Genomic DNA, 16,432 nt, shown 5'->3' with positions numbered 1-16,432 from the left:
AGGATATATGCAACCCCATATCTCCCGGATGGGAAGCCCCACAGACTAAAACTAACTGGTTCACAGAGACTCAACTATAGAAGAGAGAATTCTGTGCCCCACATCAAACTCCCACATGTGGGGATCTTGCACTGGGAGAAAGAGCACCCAGAGCATCTGGCATTGAAGGCCAGTGGGGCTTGTGTGCAGGAGCTCCACAGGACTGGGGGAGATGGAGAAAACTCAAAATAGAACTACCATTTGATTCAGCATTCCCACTCCTGGGCACCTATCCAAAGAAAACCGTGACTCACAAAGACACATGTACTCCGATGTTCATTGCAGCACTATTTTCAATAGCCAAGACATGGAAACAATCTAAATGTCCATCAACAGAGGAGTGGATCCAGAAGATGTGGTACATGTACACAATGGAATATTACTCAGCCATTAAAATGAACGAAATACTAGCATTTTTAGCAACACGGATGGACCTAGAAATTGTCATGCTAAGTGAAGTCAGCCATACAATGAGACACCAACATCGAATGCTTTCATTGACAAGTGGAATCTGAAAAAAGGATAGACTGAACCTCTTTGCAGAACAGATGCTGACTCACAGACATTGAAAAACTTATGGTCTCTGGATGAGACAGTTTGGGGGGTGGGGGGATGTGCTTGGATTGTGGGATAGAAATCCTGTGAAATTGGATTGTGATGATCATTATACAACTATAGATGTGATAAATTCATTGAGTAATAAAAAAAGTACAAAAAAATAAAAATGAATAAATAAATAATAAAATAAATAAAATGAACGAAATACTAGCATTTTTAGCAACACGGATGGACCTAGAAATTGTCATGCTAAGTGAATTCAGCCATACAATGAGACACCAACATCAAATGCTTTAACTGACATGTGGAATCTGAAAAGAGGACAGAATGAACTTCTTTGAAGAACAGATGCTGACTCACAGACTTTGAAAAACTTATGGTCTTTGAAGGAGACAGTTTGGGGAGTGGGGGGATGCACTGGGGTTTTGGGATGGAAATGCTATAAAAATGGATTGTGATGATCATTGTACAACTACAAATGTAATAAATTCATTCAGTAATAAAAAAAATATTTTTAAAAAACAAAACAAAAACAAACAAACAAAAAACACATCCTGGTACAAACTTCCAGTTATGCAATATATGCATCATAGGAATGCAACATACAGCATGTTAATGATACTGTATCACACATTTTAAAAATTGCTAAGAGTAAATCCTCAAACTTTTTTTGTTGACTTACAATGTTGTGTTAATTTCGGCTGTGCTGCAAAGTGACTCAGTTACACACATAACATACATTCTTTTTATATTCTTTTCCATTATGGTTTATACCAGGATACTGAATATAGTTCCTGTGCTATACAGTAGAACCTTATTATTTATCCATTCTATATGTAATCAGTAACATCTACTAACCCCAAAACACCCCACCCTCACCTCCTTCCCCTTTGGCAACCACAAGTCTGTTCTCTGTGTCTATGAGTCTGTTTCTGTTTTGTAGATAGGCTCATTTGTTTCATATTTTAGATTCCACATATAAGTGCTGTCATATGGTATTTGTCTTTCTCTTTCTGACTTACTTCACTTAGTATGATATCCTTAGATCCATTCATGTTGGTGCAAATGGCATTATTTCGTTCTGTTTTGTGGATGAATAGTATGCCATTGTATATATGTACCACATTATTCACCATTCACCTGTCTTTGGACATTTAGTTTGTTTCCAAATCTTGGCTACATGTGAACAGTGCTGCTATGAACATAGCAGTGCATGTATCTTTTTGAATTACAGTTTTGTCCTGATATATGCCCAGGAGGGGGATTACTGGATCATATGGTAATTCTATTTTTAGTTTTCTGAGGTACCCCATAATGTTTTCCATAGTGTCTGCACTAACTTACATTCCCACCAAGAGTGTAGGGGGTTCCCTTTGCTCCACAACTTCTCCAGAATTTGTTATTTGTAGACTTTTTAATGATGGCCATTCTGACTGGTGTGATGTGGTACTTCATTATAGTTTTGATTTGCATTTAAGAGAGTAAATGTTAAAATCTCTCATCACAAGAAAAACTTTTTGTAACTACATATGATGATGGATGTTAACTAGACATTGTAGTGATCACTGCAATATATACAAATATTGAATCAGTATGGTAAACCTGAAACTTACATAACATGTCAATTACACTTCAATGAAAAAAAAAAGTACACAAAAGACATACTGAATTCAGATGAAATGATAAAATATTTCAGACTTGCAGCAAAATAATACAGTGAGGGAAATAGGGAGTGAATTAAACCACGAGTCAATACTTATTAGTGTAGAGTTAAGGGTACATTAGGTTTCAATACACTATTCTCTCTATTTCAGCATAAATTTGAAGTTTTTCATAATTTAAAAAGGTTTATAAATTATACCTAGAGAATGCTAAATTCTAATTCAGCTAAACAAGTTTCTATTGAGCATCTGCTGCAACCTAAGTACTCTGTCTATGCTTTGTCTACTGCCTTGATAACAATAAAATACACAATTGATATTCAAATGACCAAAATGCAGTTCCTTGGATCCTAATTTACTCCCACAGAGTGGTTCCATAAACTTCTAAGAACAGAGTCCTTGACTTCTTCACAATTGAAGGCAGTGCTTTCTCATTCCCAGAACTGCCCTTTAAAACTCTAAAGCCAACATCTTTAGTTACACTGAAAGCCAATAGGTAACTTATGAAGTTTATAGCTCAGTTCATTGCATATGAAGTGATCCATTCATGATGCTGGTAATATCAACACGGAACATGCCTGATATTCAGAATTCAATAGGCACATTATATAATGGAGTTCTACTTTGTAATGAGACTGTTGCACTTTATCAACGTAGGCGACAACTATTACTATGGATCATAAAATCAAGAAATTAATATGTGCAGTAAGCTGGGGATTTCCATTTTATATTAACTTGAGGAACTGTACTGCATTCTTCCCATAACAGAGTCCACTTGTTCATTTTACCAGTCTTAGAGATAAATTCATTTCTGATTGATAAGGATTCAAAGGATGTAGAATTTCCCTGAAGTCTTTTGAGGGTATGACTAACACATACCTTTGCCTCAATAAACAATCCCAGGTTTATTGCTATTATACGTCCCCAAAACTAGGGCATAAAACTAGGGGCATCAAACCCTAACCCTAACCCTAACCCGTATAATAATTTGTTGATCTGTATAATCATCACTCATTTGTTTGTAAGAATCTGTTACTTTTCACTATGAGCAAACTGATAGTTCAAATCACAGAGATCTCTTTTTCTTGTCCTGTGGGCCAAGTGGGGAGAAGAAAAGTTTTTCTCCCTGCCAGATTTTACAATAGGACTGAGCCTGAGCTGAATAACACAGAAGCCTCTTGGAGATGGGCTCCAGGCTCTAGCCGCATGGGAAGAAGTGCAGTCATTCATGATTTAGACTACAGGGGGCGATGATTCTGAAGGAATGGAGAATGGCTTGTTGGGCACGTCCCAGAGAAATACCGCCTAGTGAAGTCTACCCTTCTACTGATCTACAGACCTTTTGGAGCTACAATCCAGGAAACTAGGAAGCTGCCAGTGTAGACACCAAACCCACCTGGCCTGCCTCTCCAGCTCCCGAAGAGAGAATAAGGTCTATTAAAAATGAACCCCCAGGAGTTCCCATCGTGGCACAGAGGAAACGAATCTGACTAAGAACCATGAGGTTGCAGGTTTGATCCCTGGCCCTGCTCAGTGGGTTAAGGATCTGGGGTTTCCGTGAACTGTGGTATAGGTCACAGACACGGCTCGGATCTGGCATTGCTGTGGCTGTGGTGTAGGCCAGTGGCTGCAGCTCCGATTAGACCCCTAGCCTGGGAGCCTCCATATACCATGAGTATGGCCCCAAAAAGCTAAAAAAAAAAAAAAAAAGACCCCCCAAATGTGAGTGGCATATTGGTAACTCTAAAATGTACCTTGATTCAAGGCCAGAGCAGGGGCATAAATAACAATTCCAGTATACAGAATCTAGGAGGAAGAAGAAAACCAAGTAAGTGGTATGAATTATGAAATAAAATAAAGATATTTCCTATAAATTTGATTATGAATTAAGACAGCAGTTTCAATATACTTCACAAAATTTGCTTATAACTTGAAAAATGTTATTTAGGTGAAGTTGACACTCCTTATCCATGTGCGGTGTCATCATAGGTTATAAAAATCTTTTATGACAAATTCTGTGTAAAAGTAACGACTACTTATGTGGTGCTTAGTGCAGATAGTCACTGATCCACCAATTCAAGTTTGAAACCAATTTTCCTAGATCTAAACAATTAGATAGGAAAAAAAGATGTAAACTTAGAAGAGGATGATCCTTCATTCATATGCTTTCACACAGTTATTAATCGCTGCATAATTAACCAAGAAAACAGTGAAAATTTTGGAAATTTGTTTTTTAAAGTTTGCATGCCCACTAATTAAACAAGAATAAATTTGCCCTAAAATATCCCAAAGCCAGCAAAAATTCTAATTAATAATAATAATATCATTTATTATTTTTCATTCATCATTTAACAAATATTTATTAATCTGGGGCACAATAGTGAGAAAGACAAATTTTTTCTCAGAATATCATTTTAATTGCACTTAACCTTTCAAACATATCACACAGAAGCTACTTCTATGATTACTCTATAAAACATAAAAAAGTATTATGTAGTATTTGATTATTTGATTACATTGTATGAGCAGTTCTATGGAAGTAAGTCCTTCAAATAGCAGATCTTAAAGAACCCCTCTTTTTTGCATGAATCATCTAGCTTTCCACCGTCGTTATTCCACCCAAGCTAAAGATTTGAAAATGTGACCACAGGCAATCTTCCTAAACATTGCCCACACTTTTTAATTTCTGTTGGCACGCAACAATGACTCAAAAAGGGTCTGATACCCCACTGTTGAATGCAAGCCTCCAGCCTCAGTTCTGTGTCAGAATTTCTATCAGACCCCAAAGGGCTCTTTCCTTTCCCATTGCAAGTGTTAAGTACTGATAAAATTTAAGCTCTGTAATTTACAAAGTTATAAAATGGAGTCAAATAATGTACAAGGCCCCCTGCACATGCTTTCTATTGGAGAAATGGAATTGTCAATAGGGATGAGAATGAAAACCGCTTCCTAGAACTCCATTATTAAACTCATCGTTAAAGCACTTAGCTGCCAATAGAAAGATAGCTATAAGTCATGCGACAGTGATCCTAACAAGCCTCCAGCAGCCTAGATTAAGGATAGAGAGTGTTTTCTGTCAATGACGGCTTGGCAAATCTTTGTTTTCCGTGTGTGCCAACCAGTAAATCTATACTTGCATATTCTTGAAATACTGGATTGTGTGCTTGGCTTTAAAAACTCCTCCATAGTGCACAGTTTTGTCATTTTACACTCAGTGACTGTTTCAAGTGGGTTTACAGTTCAGTTTGTAAAAGAGGGCACTGATGCATTTTTTAAAGTAGGCTTCTGAGCAAAGAAAATTATTTCCTATTGTCTTCCTATGTCAATTAATTTTTCTTATTAAACTTATTACTCGACATGTTGCAAAAATACTAGGAAATATACAACTTGTTTTGCCTTTATTACAATTCCTAAATCAGCTACTACAGTTTCTCCAAATGTCTTTGTCATCTCAGTAATGCCCTTACTGTTGCTTGATCAACATAGTACTCAATGTTCACTTAATTCATTCTGTTTTCCCAGGAAGTAATGTATTTGCTGCAACATTGTTTGATGACTTAAGGATTAATGTTATTTAGTGACAAGTGTTTTTCCTGTTTTGTTTCCTCCTGTTTTCCACATCTCTTTTTAATCTTTCATGTATCTACCCAATAAGCTTGGCCTAGGTGCCTTGTTTAAAAAAATTTTGGATGAAAAATGATAAAATAAATGAACTGAGAGCTACTTACCGTTTGAACAATGAAGAGGATTGTTCCACAGAGACGAACGCATTTGTTAAATCGAAGTTCTAAATACTGTTTCCAAAAAAGGAAAAATGGTTAGTGTGTGAAACATCTGAACACTTTTTAAAAACCAGCAGTTTAAAAAGGAGTTAGAAATTTAAAGCAACTTCTTAACTAATTAGTATTCTGCATTGCCTTTTTTTTTTCTTTTTTTTTTTTTTTTTTTTTTTGGTGGCCGCACTCATGATATGCAGAAGTTACAAGGCAAGGGATCAAACCCGCACCACAGCAGCGACTCAAGCCACTTCAGTGACAACGTTAGGATCCTTAACCCACTACACCACAAAAGAACTCCTTGTATTCTGCATTTCTATTTTACTTTTATTTTTAATTACATACAGCAAAATTAACCCTTGTTTCAGAGTTCATTCAGCTCAATGGGTTTTAACACAAAACCTTCCCATTATCTCCAGAAAAACCTCTTCCTCTTGCTCTTCTGTGGTCAAAACCTTCCCCTATCCCTAAACCTTGACAATCACTGATCTGTTCTCCATCCCTACAAGTTTTGCCTTTTCCAGAATATCTGACAAAAGGAATTACATTCTGCATTTTCAGAATGGGCAAAGGTGTTGTCCTTCCTTTTCTCTTGCTATCTACTCAATACATTTCCCTTGGTTCACTTAGGAAATTGAAATTCCCACTTCAAGTAATTGTGATGGAATTGTCCATCAAGGTGTCTGCCTCCTCGGACCACAGGGTGGTTACATGGCCCAATTTCAGCCAATCAGTTTCTCTTCTCAATGGGCAGTTGAATCTTAGAGGCAAGATATAAAGACAGAAAATGACTGGTGCAGAACTGTCAGGGTGACCTAAAGGGGCCACCTTGGCTTCTCTCCTTTTCAGAGTCTGTTTGCTCAGCTTTTCCCTATTCTGTGAGCTACCTCCATGTCCTTCCAGTAAAAATTTTCAACTTAAATCAGCCCAAGTCAGTTCCTGTTTAGAGCCAACCTTGACATCTGTGTTTACCTAATAATATACAAGCATACCTCGTTTTACTGCACGTCACTTTATGTGCCTCACAGGTACTGCATTTTTTACAAGTGGAAGGTTTGGGGCAATCTTGCATCGAGCAAGTCTGTTGGTGCCATTTTTCTGAAAGCATGTGCTCACTTCATGTTTTTGTGTCACATTTTAGTAATTCTCACAATATTTCAAACTTTTGCATTATTATTTTATTGTTATGGTGACCTGTGATCAGTGATCTCTGATGCTATTGCAAAAAATCATAACTGGCTGAAGGCTATGATAATGGTTAGCATTTTTAGCAGTATTTATTTTTTTAATTAAGGTATTACATTGTTTTTAGACATAGAGCTATTGTACACTTTATAGACTACAACATAGTCTATTTTGGGAAAACCAAAAAATTTGTGTGACTTTGCTTTATTGAAATACTCCCTTTATTGAGATAGTCTAGAACCAAACCTACCATATCTCTGACGTATGCCAGTAGTGTGCTTATCTCATATGTTATATATCATAATGTATTACAGAGTTAGAATCCTAGGATTTCAGAGCTGGAAGAAAGCTGGAGTTCAAGACATTATTTAACTTGAGTTCCCTGGTAGCAAACTTAAATATGTAGAGAGGATTTTAAGGCTATCAATAGTCTTTCCATACAGCAGGAAAAGAGAGGAAGGAAAAACTGACACTAGGTAAATGTCAGAGGAAAAGACACCAGATATTTTGCTTCAGAATCACAGCTAACATTTACAGAGTATTTGCTGAATGCACTGTCTTCACAACAACTCCCTGAGGCAGTTACTACACATAAGTTCATGTTACAGAAGAGGACACTGGGGCTCAGAAATAACACCAAGGCTGCAATCTAACAACTGCTGGAGGCACAGTGCAAATCTAGGACCATTTGATGGCAAAATCTGTGCGCATAACCACTATGTTATTTGAAATAACAAGTAAACTGATCATGTGTCCAAGAGTCATCCAGGGTGAATGAGTGGCACTTACACACAGTAGGACCTCCAAAGATAATTGCTGAGTAAAAAATATACAGCGCAGTGTAGTACACTGGGGGAAGACTTCCAGCCCTCGTTCCAGTCTCAGGCTTGACTCCACGAGCTTGCAGTAGTCACTCAATATCTCAATTTCCTCCTTTGGAAAATGTAGATCATAGTAATAATTCTTTCCTCTCTAACTTGGCAGGGTTTTGGAGACTACCAAATGATGTAAATAGATGGGGAAGTGTCATAAACCGTTCACTTAAAAGTAAGACATCATAGAGCTGGTGTCCAAATCCACGGGCCTTGAGAATTTGAATCTCAGTGAAGCATTTGTGTCAAAATCATCCAAGAATATTTTGAGAGACTTTTTAGAAGACTGGAGAAGTGTATTGAAGCCTGGAAACAGGGCAGTGTTATTTCTTCTGAGTTGTTTTATGAAACACTATTAAGAATAAATGTACATGAGGGAGTTCCCGTCATGGCTCAGGGGAAACGAATCTGACTAGGAACCATGAGGTTTCAGGTTCTATCCCTGGCCTTTCTCAGTGGATTAAGGATCTGGCATTGCGGTGAGCTGTGGTGTAGGTTGCAGATGCGGCTTGGATCCCGAGTTACTGTGGCTGTGGTGTTGGCTGGCAGCTACAGCTCCGATTAGACTCCTAACCTGGTAACCTCCATATGCCGTGGGTGTAGCCCTAAAAAAGGCAAAAAAGACAATAAATAAATAAATGTACACAAATTGACGAAGAAGTCTTTGCCTTTTCTAGGTACATGTATCCAAATTGCTGGAGACAAAAGAAAAGTGAAGAGAAAAATGTGATGGAGGTAAGAATGTGTAGCAAGCTGAACCACATATATACACACACACACACACACACACACAAACACATACACACACAGAGACATATATATATATATATATATGTATACATATACATAAATATATATTTTTTTCCCTTCACAAAAAACCAACTCAAGACAGAACCAAAAAGTCTATCACTATCTCAGTGCTGAATGAAAAAAGTACACAACCTAAAAGTTGACAATTATGTTTTACTCTGAAGCCTTACTGAGGACTATAGCCCAAGACGGCAGCCTCTCAGATAGCTCTGAGGGACTTTTCCAAAGAGATAAGGGAGGAGCCGGGATATGTAGGAGTATTTACTAGGAGACAAAAACATGTAGTCGAGGAGTTCCCACTGTGGCACTGTGGGTTAAGAATATGACTGCAATGACGAGGGTCCCTGCAGAGATGTGGGTTCGATCCCCGGCCAGGCACAGCGGGTTAAAGAAAGGATCCCTAAATGTCTGTCAACAGAGGATGGACTGGATAAAGAAGATATGGTACATATACACAATGGAATATTACTCAGCCATAAAAAGAATGAAATAAAGCAATTTGCAGCAACATGGATGGATGGACCTAGAAATTATCATACTAAATGAAGTAGGTTAAACAGAGAAAGACAATATCATATGAGAGCACTAATACATGGGATCTAACAAAAAATGATACGAAAGAACTTAGGAAACAAAAACAGACTCAAAGATTTTGAAGCCAAATTTATGGTTACCAAAAGGTAAATGTGAGGCAGGAAAGATAAATTAGGGGGTTGGGATTGTCATATACACAGGAATATGTATGAAATACATAGGTAACAAAGACCTACTATATAGCACAGGGTAATCTACCCAATACTGTGTACTAACCTATATGGGAAAATAATCTGAAAAGGAATATATATATATATATATATATATATATATATATATATATATATATAACTGATTTACTTTGCTGTACACCTGAAACTAACACAACTTTCTAAGACTATACTCCAATAAAATTTATTTTAAAAAAATTTTAAAAGGGGGGATGGTGAAGGATACCATGTTGTCATAGCTGTTGCTCAGCAGGTTCAATCCCTGGCCCAGGGAACTTTCATATGCCACGAGGGCAGCCACCAAAAAGACAAAATACAAAAAAGCCCATGTAGTTGGACATCAAAAGATGACTGCTAATCATAAAATCTAGACAGCTCAAGTTGATGATTTTAGTGCTCTTCTATGTATGTGGAGACCCAAGAGTCTGGTCTTATTGAAATCCTTCTTTTCATACCCATCTTAACTAATAGGGCCAGTATCCTATTTATTCTCCATCCTGAAATCCCTCAGGAAACACCACAGAATGGGGAGGTGGCTATAGTGGCTGATGGCTTTCTGGCCACAACATCCTTTGTTTACTGAAATGGCAGAGACATTCTTTGCCCGCATCAGCTACTAGGTTACTAAAGAAATATCTAAAGACCAAGTCACTGATCAGTAAGCTCAGAGAAATCCCAGGATTTCTAGACAAAACTATAGAATAATAGGTGCCTATGTACCCAAGTAGGACCTTATCGGGCCTTCCTGGGACAGGCTCCTGCCCCATGTCCTTTGCCTGCCTCTTGTTTGTAGAAAGGCTGTAGTCTCCCAAGCCTCCCCTGAGTCACTAAAGCCTGGCTCAAGAATTAGTGATTTAAAGTATGTGAACATGTAGTGACAAAAGCAGCCATCAGGCCAGGAGAATTGGCAACAATTTGAACAGTAAATCAGCCATATGGTAGTCACAGAATCTTTAGTTCCTCCCTGAAGTACCTACATAACAGCATCTGCCACATATTTCCTGAGTTGTTTTACAGATGCTAAAACCTCCACCAAATGGAAAAAGTTAACTACCTAATAACCATGAACAAGTAGCCCCCAGAACTACTGGAGCCTGAGGATCAACAATGTTAACCACGAATGACAAAAAAAAAAAAAAAAAAAAAAAAAAAGGAGAGAGAGAGTCTGGAAAACTTAATTCAAACAGATTTTGCTGGAGCCAGAAAGGTCCTAAAGAAATGATGAATGCCATTGGGTTCCTGCAGGATATTTCTCCTCTGTAGGTCTGGGAGTTCCTAAACACCTATCAGTACTAAACCTTGAAGACAGTGATAAATAGATATCAAAAATTCTTCCGAACAACAAACTATACCTAACAAGCCATAAATAGGGAGAAATTTCACACCCAAGCAAGAATGCCAGGGTATCTCAATGCTGGACTTCTTATTCTGTATAGTTGGCTCTGCCTCTCAGCATAAAACAAACAAAATATGCCACAAGAAAGTGTTTTCCATGACCAGCTGCTAGGGTAACATGTTACCTAACTTCTCTGTCCCCGGTTGCCTAGTATCCCCCGTTGTGGTCACCCCCAGTGTCCTGCACCACTTCCCTTTCCCCTGCTGTCTCCTAAGCTCTGCCTGGGGTTATAACACTCAGGGAAGCCTTCAGAAACTGCCAGTATGCACCACCACACAGCTTCTACGCATGTGTCCACTTTGCTTCACGCTCTCTTGTGTAGCTTAACTTACTCTGAGTGTCTCTGTCTACAAAATGGAGCTCCAACAGTACCTCCTTCGTACGGATTATTTTGAGTACTGGCTGAAATGATGTATGTAAATCAGGCAGCCCAGTGCTCAACATTTATTTAAACCTTCAGTAAACAACAGCTCTTTGCCACTTTTCACTGGGATCCTGCTAACTTAGAGTCCACCATTGCAAATGTATGGAAATTCTGTTTCTGGTTGAGTTGTTGTTGCTGCTCCAGAGGCACGGGTCAGTGATTACGAGAGGAGCATTCATCTATGGGGACTGAAGTCCTCTTGCCAGGTCCTTTCTGGGTTTTGAAGTTGGTTAACTACAGATCAGAGCTCAAAATGCCTACAGATCTCAATCAGGTAAAATACACGAGTGAATCAGCCAGGCATTCTCCTAGTGAGGTTGAAATATTCCTTAATGGAATATTCTTATTCCATTAAGAAATAAGTTATTTTACATCCCCTTGAAAACATGAACTCCCTCACCTTGATCCATATTCCTTTCTGCATTTTTTGGGGGGGGAGGGAGGGGGGGCAGGCCCATAGCATGTGGAAGTTCCTGGGCCAGCGATCAAACCTGAGCCACTGCAGTGACAATGCCAGACCCTTAGCCCGCTGTGCCATAGAAGAACTCCCTTTTGCATTTTTGACAAAGACTTAAGCTCAGAGAGATTTCTCTATCATAAGAAAGTAACCATGCAGATACAATGATGCAGAGAAATTAATAGGGAGTGAGAGAGCAAAGGCTGTAAACTGGGGTTCCTGTGGCCACAAGGAATGTGAGCCTAGTGTTGCCAGTCTTCTAAGTTCCAAAAGAAGCAGAATCTAGAATTTTACTGAATTTCTCATCATTAAAGCTAAATTAGGTGTTTTGTTTTGTTTTCAAAATACTATAATGGTAAAACAAACAAACAAACAAACACCTCGAAGACTGAGTTTGGCCTGGGGCAGTCAATTTGTCACCTATGAACAAAACAAAAAAGTTCCATTCTGCTCACTTCTGGGGTGATGACTAAACTCTTCCAAACACAATGACTCGAGGGCAAAGAAGGCAATGCCGCCCCGTGGGCACCTCACCCTGGTGACATCACTAGGGCCCAGGCAGTTTGTCACCAACATTTGTGCCATCGGGCCCCATCCCCAGCACCAGTTAAACCAACCTCACTCAGAAACCACCTTCGAGTGGCTCTGGGTTGGGGCAAACACTACATAAACTCAGGACAGAGGTGGCTGCTGAGAATGAGACTCGGAATCCTCTGGATAATGGTGTATTAGAGAGAACACTTGGGCAGGTTTGTCTGTGGACCTCATAGAACGAGCCCGACCACTCCCCTGAACTTTTATTTCCCCTGATATTTGAATTCAATAGCTCTTTAAACTAAACCAAACATTCACACTATCTTTGCAAAGTCCTTTCCCGCAGACATCTTGAGAAAACCTATAACCCATGGACCCATGCAATGGGAAAGACAGTTTTCCTTAATCATCTCTCTCTTTCCACATAGACAGAAGGCAGAGAGCTGTGTAAGAACTTTGCAGCCAAATTTTCCAAGTGATCTCCAGGGAACCACCTCTCCCTCCAATACCCAGTACCTATGGCCAACATTTCTTCAGCCCTTACCTTGTGCCAGGCACTATTCTAAATGCTATCCTTGCATCATCTCATTTAATCCTCCCAACAACCAGATGAGATAGTTGGTATTATTATTCCCATTCTGAGATGAAAAAATAGGCACCAAAGGTTAAATTAGTCACCAAGGTTACCCAGTTTGTAATGGAGGAATTCAGTCTCAAATGCAGGAGCTGGGACAAGAGACACAGCATCTTAACCACGTGTGTTTTTGCCTCTCTGGAAGGAGGGGAGAGCACAGTCCTTTCCCTGCTACCTCAAAAAGTGAGTGGAGCCTGAGGACCTGGAAGGAGGGGATTCATTTCAAGCAGGAAGAGCTGAAACTTAAAAGACTTACTCTCCTTCAGGGTGATACATTTTTAACAGTCTTTTCCCTTGATTTGGAATCAAAGATGTTAAAATAGAAAGGGCCTTCGCGAGCACGAGTCCAAATAACTCTGTTTATTCTGGGAGCCTCTCTTTTCCACCCAGCTCATGAGAGTTAGTCCCAAGATGTTTTTTCCTTTACAGGACACCTCTCCCCAAAAGAGGAGGGCGAGTAAAGTGATGAACCCAGACAGGGAGAGACTTGGACATGGTAGGGAGTCTGCCCCCAGGAAAAGCCCTCCAGGAGCCTGAAAAGTCCTCCCCTCATGCCATCACCTCTCCCCGAGCCCTCCCTCCTCCTTTACCTCGTAGGTGCTGGTAATTCCCAGTTTATAAAACACTGGGAGGAAGACCTCCGCGCTGAGGACCACCACAAAGAAGTAGGTAATGGCAAAGATGCTGAATATGGCCCCAAAACGATAGACCTCGGCGGGGGTGCCTAGGACGGTGACGGCCGACATAAAGCTGGCAGTGAGGGACATCGCCACGGGCATGGCGGTCATCCTGCGGCCGCCCATCAAGAAGTCCTTGGAGGTCTGCTGGCCGCCCCCCGCGAAGGCGTAGTAGATGCCAATGACCGCAGAGATGAGCAGCATCGCGGCGAACACGACGTAGTCCCACACCAAGAAGGTGCCGATGCCCCGCGGGGCGTCCATGGCCGCACGGTCTTCGGGGCCCTGAGCGCAAAGTGGCGGCCCCGCGGCGCGAGCTGGAGCTTCACCTGCGCGCCAGGTGCTCACTTCTTATTCCCTGAGCCGCGCGCGGCGGGCGTGGCGCCCCGCGGGGATTAGAGGCGTCTGGCCGGTGTCAGTGTCCGCCGCCTCCCAGCGCCCGGCGAAGGGGAAAGAAAGGGACGCGCTGGCAGCAGCCTCTGCGCCCACCGAAGCCAAAAGAGCCCCTCACGGTGGGACTTCGGGGACTGCCCCGTAATGCCACGCTGAGCTCTCAACAGGTGCCAGGCCGGGCGGGGTTGCCGGTTGGATAAAGGAGCGCTGCGTACACCTGGGCAGGTGAGCTACTGGAGCTCCCAGCTATCTCTGGCGAATCCACAGGGAGCGCTCAGCGAAACTTTTATCAAGTGGCACCCAAGGGGACGCACCATTTAAATAAGCAGGTGACCTATGGGGGCGTGCGATCGAAGGGCAATGTATCGCCTTTACTTTTGGCTTTGCAGTTCAACAGACCGGGTCCTTGTGGGAAGACACACCTGGAGTTTTAGATTGTTTTCTTTGATAAATTAACGGGCAATAGGGGAAAATGCGCAGTGAGCTGAGGTCCCAGTCCTTAAGCAAGTAAGCAATTATAAAGGAGAGCAAGAAGTCTGTGCTATTGCTTGCCTGCATTTTCATTTCAACGATTTTGATCCTCAACAGTCTCTTCTACAAATGATAGTTGCTATAATATTAATGATGCATACTATTTAATGAGCCTTACCATGTGACATAAAACCTGCTTGGCACCTTATACATGAATTAGTGTCATCCTTACTCTTACCTTTGATATAGGAATCATCTCCGTTTTTCAAAGGTTAAAACACTTGACAAAGGAAACGGTGGAGATTAAGATTTTAAATCCAGGTCTGACATCAGAGTTTGTTCTCTTAATCACAATGCTATCTATGTACACTAAAATGAAGCCACTTGAAAGCATGTTGAATGCAAGATCATCTCCAGTATTAGCACTTAGGACCTATTTTAAATGTCTTGCCTGGAAATATTACTAACAACACGAGTCACACCTGAAGAGTAATGTGACTCTCAGGTTTTTCTTCTAAAGTTAGACCCTTCAGCCAAATAGGCCCTGGCATAGATCTATTTCAAGCCACCCTTGTTCATTTTCGTATAGCTCTATTGTTTATCAGTTGATCCTGGGTAAACAATCCACAGAATGCATTTAGCTCAGGCTAGTCTGTGAAGAAAGCTATATCAGATTTTAGTATTTTATTTTATTTTTGGTAAACTGGCATTATTTGTATAACACATTTGAAAGGAAATAAAGAAGGAAATAGAAGCTAAATCCAGGTAATTCAATTATTTAAACAACAGTGTGGTTTGAATTGTGTCCCAATTGTGTGAAATTGATTATATTTGTATTTCTTATGACTCTCTTGGACAGAGATGGTATTTTCTTCTGCTGTCGCTGCCTGGTGCTCCAACTCTCAGCATGAAACAACATGGTGGCACAGCATGGTTCCTGCTGCAGCACAGCAGGTTAAGGATCCAGAGTTGTCTCTGTGGTGGCACAGGTTCAGTCCCCCGCCCTGTGCAGCGAGTTAAGGATCTGTCATCACCACACCTTTGGTGTAGATTGCAACTGCAGATGGGATTTCATTCCTGGCCCAGGAACTTCCATATGCCATGTGTGTGGCCCAAACAACAACGACAACAACAACAACAAAACATCGTAAAAGTTATAGCATCCACTGCATCTGGGGTTCTTCCATCTTCATCCAAACTATAGTGCTTCACTTCCAAGAACGAGCTCTCCTAAGATTCACTGTGCACTGACGGTGTACTCTGCCCCCATTAGCATCCTGCCAGAGCATTAAAAGAGATGGTATGTTCTCTGGAGGTGATGACCTCTGACTGTATAGAGAAAGAGGCATTTTGGTGGGAAACATTCAGACAGTGGAGGCTTGGCTGCCCAGTTCTCTGATGGGGGTAGCTGTTACGGCTTTGAACCCAGCATCGTAGCAGTAGTCGAAGGGGGCACAAGAGGTCTTCCCATCTCCTTTGAGGGAGACGTTTCCTTTTCAAAAGGGCCACAATGTATTTTTTTAGCCCAGTTAATTGTGACCTCCTAGCAATTCATCCCAATTATCTGGCCCATGACCAGCTCTCAGATATCTTTTCCCACCACTTCTTTTCCCCATTTACTCTATTCTAGCCACACAATCTTATCGTTCCCAGAACATGCCGAGCCTGTTTCTGTGTCAGGGACCTTTGCATGTGTTGCACCTCTGCCTTGAATACTCTTCCTCCAGATGTCACCGTGACTCTGACCGTCACTTCATTTAAGTGTCTGCCCGAAAGTCATC

The 16,432-nt window shown here is 40.7% G+C and overlaps 1 protein-coding gene across 2 annotated transcripts in view; it reads right to left on the bottom strand.

Annotated features, from left to right (window-relative positions):
• Nucleotides 1-14,442, bottom strand: part of SLC5A8 (solute carrier family 5 member 8) — a 53,666-nt gene extending 39,224 nt beyond the window's left edge. Inside the window, exons 1-3 of one of the 2 annotated variants that reach the window (XR_014845299.1) lie at nucleotides 13,701-14,442; nucleotides 5,987-6,052; nucleotides 4,013-4,064 (exon numbers count right to left, since the gene is read on the bottom strand). Coding sequence is in view for 1 of the 2 variants with exons in the window: in NM_001291414.1 (NP_001278343.1) it covers nucleotides 4,013-4,064; nucleotides 5,987-6,052; nucleotides 13,701-14,051 (469 nt within the window). In the remaining variant the exon portion in view is untranslated. 2 annotated transcript variants of the gene reach the window in all.
• Between the last annotated feature and the right edge of the window lie 1,990 nt (nucleotides 14,443-16,432).

This window comes from Sus scrofa, chromosome 5 (assembly GCF_054392235.1).
Source record: "Sus scrofa isolate SSC_HxYL_T2T_F1_AM1 chromosome 5, Sscrofa_HxYL_maternal_Yorkshire_Landrace_v2.0, whole genome shotgun sequence".
NCBI classification, from domain to species: Eukaryota; Metazoa; Chordata; class Mammalia; order Artiodactyla; family Suidae; genus Sus; species Sus scrofa.
This window is presented reverse-complemented; position numbering and strand designations above follow the sequence as displayed.